General features: G+C 44.7%; 1 protein-coding gene across 5 annotated transcripts; it reads left to right on the top strand.

Annotated features, from left to right (window-relative positions):
* Positions 1–422: 422 nt before the first annotated feature.
* LOC119336636 lies at positions 423–3,755 on the top strand. 5 transcript variants are annotated; one of them, XM_037608686.1, is made up of 4 exons: positions 423–734; positions 944–981; positions 1,064–1,375; positions 1,533–3,755. In XM_037608686.1, exon 4 carries the CDS (start codon positions 2,483–2,485, stop codon positions 3,539–3,541), a length of 1,059 nt encoding a protein of 352 aa, XP_037464583.1. In that variant the 5' UTR covers positions 423–734; positions 944–981; positions 1,064–1,375; positions 1,533–2,482; the 3' UTR covers positions 3,542–3,755. The 5 variants fall into 5 exon arrangements, with proteins under 5 accessions (XP_037464583.1, XP_037464585.1, XP_037464584.1 ...); XM_037608688.1 differs by lacking the exon at positions 423–734 and having other exon boundaries at positions 747–981; positions 1,064–1,193; positions 1,313–1,375; XM_037608687.1 differs by lacking the exon at positions 423–734 and having other exon boundaries at positions 747–981; positions 1,064–1,205; positions 1,313–1,375.
* Positions 3,756–10,656: the final 6,901 nt, after the last annotated feature.

Raw genomic sequence — 10,656 nt, 5'->3', positions numbered from 1 at the left:
GACAACGCTGAAGGAACCGCTGACGCGGCGTGGACAAAGTCGAAGAAACAAGACCCTCGGCAAGATCTCCACCGTTGTCTTTAAGGCCTTGCCTGGACAGAAATCTGTGACTCCTCAAAGCCGTCGTAGAACGCTGTCAAGGCCGTGGTTCGGAAAAATTTATTCCAGGTGAAGATGTCGGCACCGACCGAACGATGTTGCGTGAACAAACTAAAACTAAGCCTACACCTAGACATGAACCAAAAGAAATCCCAAACCTGCCGTCGCCAATGGGGCGGCGAACGGAGGAAAGGGGAACGAAACTGCTCTCTCCAGGGGGTACCACCTGGTGAGAAGAAAGAGGAAAGGGAGCTGCCAGGAGTATTTTCTTCGTTTCCTATAAACACAAAAAAAACTTGAACCACACACATCACCCACTCCTCTTTGCCCACCCATCTCACCTTCTCCCCGGTTGCTCAAAAAAAAAATCCCCTTTCCCCACACGCCGCCGCGGCTTGCTCTGCCCGCCCTCTCCGCCGCCGTCTCTCTGCCAGCCCCAGCCCCAGCCCCCGCCTTGCTCCCTCTCCGCGCTCTCCACCCCTGACGACCAGCGCGGCCGCTCGTGTCGACCGCGTTGTCGCTCCCCCCTCACCTAGCACTGCCGCCGCTCCGGTGGGGGAAGGTCCAGGCCGGCGTGGCGGCGCGTCACGGAGCCACCCCCAAACGCCCTGCAGCTTGCAGCTAGCCACCACCTGGTTTGTTCCTCTTCTTGCCTTTTGTAGGCTCCATGATTTGGGGGAAAAGAAATTTGGTGACCGAACTGTGCTGTTTTGTTCATCAATCATAGACTCTAGTGTAGTTTACATTGAGTATTGGCATGCTTTCATGATTTTTCTGATTTAGACATCATGCTGTTTTTGTGATAAGCTGACGAGTGTATGTTGCTATTTTTTCGGTGTCGGAGCTTGGATGCCTGAAAGAACAGGACATGGCTGATTTTAGGTGATGTCTATAGTCCGAGATATGTTGAGAGCTTTGTATATAAGAGCAAAGATCTGTATTAATGTTTGATTGCCTGCTGCAGGCATTACCCCAAGGAGCGGCATTGTCCCACTGAATGTGTTAAGATTTGCGAGGCACTGAACTGAAAGGCCTAGTCGGTCGTGGAGCAGAACCTGTTCCTGCCGTGATTGTCGATCTCATAGAGAAGAAGTGTGCGGAGAAATGTTTGAATCTGATCATTTCATCCTCATACTGAACACTTTTAATTTCCGCCATCAATTTGCTATTTCCTACCAGAAAGATAATTTCCTTTTCTTCTTGGCTTTTGCAGGCTCCGTAATTTTGGGAAAAATAAATTTAGTGACCCAAGTGTGCTGCTTTCTATTCTGACCAAGTATGCTCACCAATCACAGACTGTAGACCATTGCGGTGCTTATATTGACATGCTTTCATGATTTTTTTTTTCTGTATCGAGATATCATGCTGTTTTTCTTAGCTTTGGCAATCTCCTTTTGTGATAAGCTGACAAGTGTATGTTGCTATTTGTTCAGTTTGGGAGGGGAATGTCACATTGGATGCCTGAAGGAACAGGGATGTACATGTACTGCTACTGCGCCGTATTGACTGTGGGGTAAGCTTTTTTTCTTCCTCACTCCGCCTGGCTTGAGATCGACCATGTATGTAGGTACCATCATATGTTCTAGCATAAATGATCTGGGGTGGCCTCGGCGAGAGACGCCAATAATCCCATCGCTAGGTGCTGGGATCCAGGGGGCACCGTCAAGGAGCAAAGTCCTAAGATCGACCACTCTGAGTTTTGCGCACCCCATGGCCCCCTCCGGCCCAGTCTCCATTGACCATAGGGTTAGATCGGCTGTCTTGCGCCGCCATGAGACACCCCTTGCCCGCGACCGGCTTCTTCAACACTGACAAGCGGAGCGCGCCAAGTTGGCACTCCACGATCCCACCAACGTCGAAGTAGAGTGCATCGCCCACAAGGACGCTAAGGCGCGGCCAAGCTAAAAGGGCACTTGTCATCGTGGTGATGAAGAGAGGCGAGCTCGGTCCACGCGCGAGTCTCCGACAATTACATCCATCCGGAAGTCACTGTTCCCGGCAGAATGGTGGACACGGCGACCAGATGGAAATGGCCCTCCTTGGCAACCGTGGTGGTCACAGCCTGGCACGGCACAGAGCACCGCCGCGTTGAAGCTGACCTGCATGTTGGACAAGTGGTGGAGTCTGAAGGAAATAGAGTTGAGTCTTCAGTTATTCCCCCTGTTCCCCAATTCTCCCTCCGCCTCCAAATTCCCGGCCTGAAGGAAACAGGGGCAACGGCAACGGCAACCAACCACAGCAAGAGCAGCACCGCCTCCAAATTCCGGGCCTTCAAATACCCCTCTCCCTCCCTCTCCGCCGCCCAAACCCAACTCCAAAAATCTCCCAACATCACATCAGAGGGATCGATCAAAAAAGAAAGATCGATCAAGAAGGGAAGAAGATGGCCTCAATCGGCAACGGCAAGCCCGATGCCCAGGGCCAGGAGCGCCAGGCGGCGAGGCTCCTGCCGCCGGCCGAGGTGCCGCCTCCGCACACGGACGCGGGCCTCGTGGTGCTGTTCGACCTCCTACGACGACGGGTCGACGGATTCCCCACCTGGATGCTCCCCGCCTACCTCGTCCACGGAGTCGACGTCTACGGCCACCACCCGCAGGATCTGCTGCGGCGCCATCCGCCGGCGACATCGCCCGACGGCAAGCGTGCCTCCTACTTCGTGAACCTGGTACGCCCCCTCACCGCGACGGATGCAAGAAGAAGCAGGGTCGTGCCGGGGGGGTTCTGGAAGTCGGAGCGCGCCCCCGTCCCCGTCGAAGCCGCCCCCGACAAGATGATCGGAACCAAGCAGGCCTTCTCTTTCATCTCCAAGGAGGCGGAGCACAAGGGTGGACCCCGCGGCGGGTTCATCATGCACGAGCTCCTTCTCCCCGGCCAGGCAGGACGCCTCGCCGGCGGGGACGAGCTGGCGCTCTCAAAGGTCTACCCGTCTCCGCGCGTCGCCACCAAGAAGAGGTCCAGGTCCCAGGGACAGGGACCGACCGCCAGCGCAACAAGGACCGCGGCCGCCTCCTCTGCTCCAGCGCCGACGTCTTCGCCGCCTCTGCTCCAGCGCTCCTGCGACGTCTTCAGCAGCGCAAGAAGCAGCAGCGCCGTCTCCTCTCCGCCTCCTTCCCTGGAGCCGCCGGCCTCCTCTGCTCCGCCTTCCCTGGAGGCCTCGTCTCTCGGGCCGGCATCCTCTGCGCCGGGGCCGGCATCCTCTTCTCCGCCCCCCATCCAGGGATCAGCATCGTCTCCACGGCACCGGCAGGGTGCCGCCAAGAGGGTGCTCCTCCTGGAGGTGGGCGACTCCCCCCCGAGGGAAGGCCACAACATTTCGTGCCACCAGGTCTACCGCGCCATGGAGGTTCTTGGACCCGGGAGGCGTGTCCCCATCGACTGCGCTGACCTCTTCCTGCTTGACAGCGGGAAGGGGAAGAGGCAGCGGACGGCTGCAGAGTTTTGAGAAAACTCTGTCGCCCCGCCATGGGCAAATTTAAACTCTGTTGCTGTGTAACATTCAGACAAAAAATTTGATAGGAAACTTTAGCTGTGATTCAGTCGTTTTTTGAGATTCAGTAGTTGCTTTGTTACAACTTAATTGATTGAAATCCGGCTTAATCAGTGGCGATGATGTTAAAACTTTGGTTTTCTTCTCAAAACATTCGCTGTTGCCGACTGAAAATGTGCCTCTGGTGGAAGGTTTTAAAATGTTGCCGACTGAAGATTCAGTAGTTCCCAATGTTTGCATTTTCTCCAAAGTTGCTTTGCTTGGAGAATCATTACCTTTTGTTAGACCATGTTGGTTACTTCTTGATTATGCATGCTTTGTTGTTGGCTCAATTTCAGAAATGCAACTTCCTTGGTTAATTCAGTCTGTACATGTCTGCTGGTTATGTATTTGTTTCTCCCTTTTTTGTTTTGAGAAGGAGAATCTGTTTTGAGGTCCATGTCTTTTTGAAATTTTGAAATAGTAATCGAATTTTTGAAATTGAAACATGGTTGATAGAGCACATTCATATTATCTTCATTAGATATAAATGCCAACTTGCATTTTTGTACAGACCAAAGACTTTTGGAGGGAGGCACAAATTCTTTCAAAGTTGCATCATCCAAATGTTGTTGCTTTCTAGGGTGTGGTTCTTGAATTGATGGATCTGGAGGAAATTAGCAACTGTATAATAGGAACAGAACAGTATCTTACTATTTTCCCCTTCAATTTGAAAAATAAACCAGTCTGTCTTTATCTGTGGCAGCGCTGTACAATTGGTAACAAAACTACCCTCTTTTTTTACTTCAGATATGTTCTTAAATGATTGAGGAACCTAGGCTGAAATTAGTATGCTGGATTAGTGCCTTCGTAAGGAATCTAGGCCCATTGCACTTTAATTCCTCGCAATTTCTTTGTTTGTGTGTCACCTCTTTGGCTATGATCAAGCAACCAAAGTCTTTTGTTGAACAAAATCAAGCAAAAGCTTGGATTGAGTGCCCTTTACCATGTGTTGTCATTTTCATATATACTGTCTCTTGCTGCTATTCTCTGGGCTGTGTGGAAGCACATGAATGGTACTCCCTCTGTAAAGAAATATAAGATCACTCCTTTAGTGATCTAAACGCTCTTATATTTCTTTACGGAGGGAGTAGTATTGTTTTTAATGGTGCCGTTTGGATGTCTGGAAATGGCGCTGGCGCCTGCTCCTCAAGGATCACATGTTGAAGAAGATGGATCTCCTCTGTCTACATCTCCAAAACCTGCTGCCAAGATTGGGTGGACCAAATCCCCCTGTGCTCAAGTCCAGGAGAGAGGCTGACCATGTTTTGATCCTTGTAACATTTGTTCAACTAGTGTGAGGTTATAGAGGTTTTATTCTCTTTTCTATTACTGATGTATTATGTATCGAACCTGATGTTTTTGGGCTTCTTTCTGCTGAAGTAATGGAGCTCCTCCCTGTTGATCTAACAAATATATTCACTGGAGTTCTATTCCAGTAAGGATGCACACGTGTACGGTGGCGCAGACACTCACAATGCCTCCGACACGTGGTCACCGTGTGCCTGGCATGCCAAAACGGCGCTCTAGAGCAGCCCGACAGCCGTCTGGTCGCCTCAGCCCGCGCACTTGTGTCCCTCAGCGCCGTACCCTTCACCATTGACCTCCCACCCCGTCCGCTCCGTCCTCTTGTTCCTGGCGGTGACCCGTGCCTGTGCAGGTGGCCATGTATACCAAAAAATAAAATGTGTATGAAACAATTTGATTATGTATTTACACAAACATTTATCAAGCATTTGAAAGAAACTGTTGAACAAGTGTTTGAAAAATGTTAATCAAGCATTTGGGAAATGTTAAATATGTATAGAAAAAATGTTGACCATGTGTTAAAAAATGATGAATTTTATTGGTCATGTGTATAATTGTTTTTAATTAAGCCATTCAAAAATATTGATGAACAAGTATTTGAAACTTTTTAAATGTGTGTAGAAAAAATGTACACCATGTATGAAAAAAATGAAGTATTTGAAAAATGTTAAGTGTATTTAAGAAAGAATGTTGACCATGTGTTAAAAACATGTTAATGTTGCATTCAAACAAAGTTAATAAAGCATTTAAAAATGTTCAATCTGCATAGATTTTTTTTCTGACCAAAATGTAAATTTTCTATTTGAAAAATGTTAATCAAGCATTTGAATTTGTTAAAGTTTGTATAGGAAAAATGTTGACCATGTATTTTATTAATCTTGTATTTGAAAACATGTTAATTTTCTACTGGAAAATGCTAGACGTGTATTGCAAAAATGTTGTTGGCATATAAAAAATGTAGAATAAAAACCAAAATAAACAATGAAAACCAAAAAATAAAACCAAAAGAGAAAGAAAATAAACCAAAGGAAAAATAAACCGAAGAAACAAATGCAAAAAGGAAAAAAAAGAAAGAAACAGATAAAAAAAGAAACAAAAGAAAACAAAAAAGCCAGGAGAGAAACGAATAAAAGAAACAGAAAAAGGCTGGAGAAAACTGGCTCTTTTATCTCAAGTAGGTCGGGACCTATAGTTTCATCATGAAATCGCGATAGACCCACTGGCTAGCATCGTAGCAACTATTCGGGAGACCTAGGTTCCTTCAGCGAGAGATCCTTCCAGCTCACCTAATGCGAGATATAGTCACTGCGCTTAGTCTTGGACAGCTTCTGCGTTATCGCGCTAACAAGCCAGCCCAAGTAGCTGCGGTCGGACAACGACAGTTGTGCCCCGTTACTTTTAGCTTAGCACGGGTCCGTTATTCTTTTTGATGGATTTTTATCTCAAAAAATATTTTCGTTGGAAAACTGTCGGGGACCGATGTGTAATTACTTTAATTGCAGATTGGTACCTAGGGGTGTAAAACCTTCACAACTTTTCACTCCTAACTCCGATCGAGGTGATTCTTAAGCCCATGTTCTCTATTTGAAGATCCTGTCCGAATGGTGTCATGGTGTTTGCACCTATGAATATGGCACTTTGTCATTCTTCATCACAAAGAAAGAAAAAAAGGACTGAAAAGAGAAGAAGAAAAACGGTTCAACTCGGTCACACGCTCAACTCAGTCACCAGCAACCTGCGCGTTGGTGACGACCATGATGTGACATGCACACTCGGCGTCTCGGTGAGGCACAAAACCATCAACCGCTTGTCCGCTAAATTGGCGTTCGAGCTTAGCAAGCGCCTACCCCCCCCCTTCCACCTTGCCCTTGTACTTACATCGTTGCCTTCCCAGCCAACTTGTTTCCCACGCCACTCCGGATGGCACCCCGCCTGAAGTTATTCCCGCGGCGAGTTCCCCGTGAACAATGTCATGAGCGGCAACCAGGAATGTGGGCAAGCACACGAAGCTGGGGGCCTGGGCCATGGCTCGAATTTGTCCCTTATGCTGGCCTCGTCGAACGATGCCACAACCCAGTTGAGCAGCCATGCCACCCAGCCCTGTCCCAGGATCTCCCCGGCTGGCATGCACGAGTGTGTTGCACGCACATGGCGTTGGCCTGCTCCGATGTCCGACAAGATGGTGTACATCGTCTCCATGCACCAGCGTGTTCGCCGCCGGACGCAGCAGGGCACCCTGTTTCTCGCTTCAAGCGAGAGAGAGGGAACCCTCGCGTCGGGGGCAACCCGAGATGGGTCGTCCCAGTCGTGTGCGAGGCCAAGACCGGTTTTTTTTGTTCTGCTCTCTTTTTTGCTTTATTTTTGTACTTTTCTTTATACTTTAAAATATTACAAAAATAGTCTTCAAAAACAGATTCACAAAATATTGAACAGGTATTTGAAAAATGATTCATACATATTAAAAATTGTTGAACAAGTATTGGAAAATATTGAATAAATATTAAAAATCTTGAACAAGTATTTGAAAATGTTCAATGAGTATTTGAAAATTTTTGAACATCTATTTGAAAAATGTTGAACGTGTATACAAAAAACGTTGATCACTTATTAAATAATGGTTTTGACATATGAAAAAATGTAGAGTGAAAAGGAAAAGAAAAAAACAAAAAATAGAGAAGAAAAAATAAAAAAGAACAGAAAAACAGAGAAGTAAAACAAAAAAATGTAGAAAATAGAGTAGAAAAAAGAAAAGAAAGAAAACCAGAACGGGGAAAAGGAAAAAAACAGTGCGCCAAAATGGGCCGTTCACGCGATAGTTTCGATGGAATCGCTGGAAGCTGTTGGGCCGAAAAAACCACCCGAGAGGCGCTGCTCGTGACTTTTACTCTGTTTAGTACCACATCGCCTGCTAGAGAACTTGTTTTACAGCTTAAGTAGTGTGTATACGGCACTCTACTTGCCGATGACGCAAAGCTGTTCCAATAAGTCTGTCGAGGCAAAAAGCAGTCACAACATACTTCTCGCCGGGCTAGGCCGTGGGCCTGTCACCTTAAGTTGCTGTTAAGTCGTGCATGAGAGGGGCCAGAAGTGTGAAATGGCATCAGTCTTTTTTTAAATATGATTTAAAGCTGCTTTTTGTTAATAACACATTTTATTTTATTTTATCTTTTTGAGGTCCAAAACCTACTTATATTTTGGTCGTAGGCAACATCTCTTCATCTTGTTCAAATATTCAACGAATTATGGTCGAATTCTAGTGGCATGCATACTATAGACCTCAAGGGGAGAAATGAAGAGTTCACCAACTAGAGTGTAATACCTTGAAAAATGAGACTGATGGTCGTGAATAACCTACGCTCCACTCTCTCGACCGGCGGCATGAGAACAACCACTATTGGCATGGTGGTTCCCAACTCTTCTTGCCGCTCCGGCGGCCAATGGTGGAGAGGGGAATCTCGGTGCCTTCGCTCCGGCTAGTAGTTTAGTTTGGGGCTTTATTCGTCGCGGGTGCGGTGCTCGGGCTGATGGTGACGCCTGTTGTTCGAGTTTGTCTTCCAGGCTCCGATCCTTCTCAATTTTGTTCATCCTGACATAGTAGACGGAGCTCTGGGATAGATTCGTGTCGTTTCCTTGGGCCAGCAAAATTAGGGTATCTCGTCATGTATGCGCAACGGCGAGATTTGGTGTCAGTTGCTTCAGATCTATTCAAGGGTTCAATGCGACGACTACGGCTCCATGACATTGGTCCTTAGGGGCACGTGCACAAAGACTTTCCGACTGTCATTGCCAAGATCAAGCCGTCTTTGATAGGAGAGCGGCGACAGCAGCGTATCGGCGGCTCGTTATGTTAACGGTGCCAGTCGTTCAGTGGTCTAGAGACTTCAATATAATTTTTATTATGTTTGAGGTGCTTTATACTTCTAATAAACTTTTATAATAGATCCAGATCTGTTTGCAAAAATAAAGTCGTTTTTGGGGTGTGGGTTGGGCGGTCTTGCGTGCTAAAGACACGGCAACCGACACAAGCGGCATTAGTTTTTTTTTTGAGCGAAATCTGCATCCTTTATTGAATGTTCAAAGACATGGGAATACAGATGATATCGGGCAACGAAGAAAGCCACACGTGGCGCCCGGGAGAAAGGGATGCAGCAGCCTTAGCTAAGGCATGAGCCTCTCCATTATGAGTCCTACTCTCATGAATAAATTTAACATCACTAAAACCCTTTCGCCGGTACTTGATATCTTGTAAGATTGAATAGAATCTGCATGGGGCGTCATCAGCTATCCTTGTCACAACTTCAAGACAGTCTGAAGCCACACAAAAGCGGCATCAGTTGGGCACCAACTGAGACGTCTACCTCATCAAAATGTGTTCTAGCTCTAACATTACTTGTGGTAGCACAAAATTAGTTCTTTTCTTAATTGAGTGTTACATATTTTACTTTACTTTTTATAATTTCTGAATATTTTCCCAGAAAATTATGAACATTTTAAAATTCATAAACATTTTTTAGAGTCATGAACATATTTGTGTTGTTTTTTTAAAAGTCTTGAGCAATCTTTTCCAATTTTTGAGTACATTTTAGTTTCGAAGCTCTAATATGTTTTCCTAAAATTCTTGTATATTTTCAATTCATGAATATTTTTAGAATAAATTTGCTCAAAATGAAAATAATTGAAAACAAACAAAATCGGACAAGGGCTTGCCAGCTTACGCCCCACGTGGTTGTTTCCTTGGCTATTTAGCGCTTTGTTTTCTATATTTTTTAAATTGTTGAAATTTCCACAAAAATAGAGGATTTTCTTAAATTTTGCAAAAAAATTGTAGATTACTGAAGAACAGAAACAAAACCATGAACCTATTTTAAAACTATTTTTCAAAAAAATCTAAAAATATTATCAATTAATAGACATTTTATAATTCATTAAAATTGATATTTTATTTTGTATAAAATTAATGATATTTTATTTTGTATAAAATTAATGATTTTTTATTTCATGAAGTTTTCAAAATTTGATGAGTTTTAGAATTGGATAACAATAAGTAGATTCATGTGCATTGTTTTTTTAATCGCAACTTCTAAAAATGTGGCCCAAGTTGTTTGAACATATGATTTATTTAACAGCATGAAACACTTTTCTTAATAATTTTTCAATTGTACTTTTTGGAGAACCTTTCCTTTTGACAGTGCAAAAGTTTGCCATTGCCAAAACTTGATTGCATGGAAAGCAATCTTAATAGATAAGCAGGTTTTGTCAAAAAATTTACATGAAACTTCTGAAAAATCGTGCCATTTTGAACATGATCTGATTCAGTTTTCTGCTATATATATAGTTTCCATAAATACTTTTTCCCTACTCAATATGATCATGCATTTATGTTATCCCTTGCTACCTCCGTTTGAGCTTATTAATCACCATCGCATTTGGGGTCAAAGTTTGATTATATATTTGACTAGCACAATGTTAATGCATGTCAACAAAGTTATATTGTTGAATTCGTATTTGAATGTACTTTCCTATTATTTTTGCCAGGTATAATTTAGTTATTAGTTAAAATTGTGTTTAAAATAGGACCGAAAAGACGAGGGGGCTAATAAATCAAGGTAGTACTCACTACTTTCGTTATATGCCATCCGAAGCATATCATTAGATTCATATGCGGATGTAGTTTCTAAAAAAATAATTTGCCCCACATATTAGCTAGCTAAAGCGTCGACCTA

Source organism: Triticum dicoccoides, chromosome 7B, assembly GCF_002162155.2.
Source record: "Triticum dicoccoides isolate Atlit2015 ecotype Zavitan chromosome 7B, WEW_v2.0, whole genome shotgun sequence".
NCBI lineage: Eukaryota > Viridiplantae > Streptophyta > Magnoliopsida > Poales > Poaceae > Triticum > Triticum dicoccoides.
This window is presented reverse-complemented; position numbering and strand designations above follow the sequence as displayed.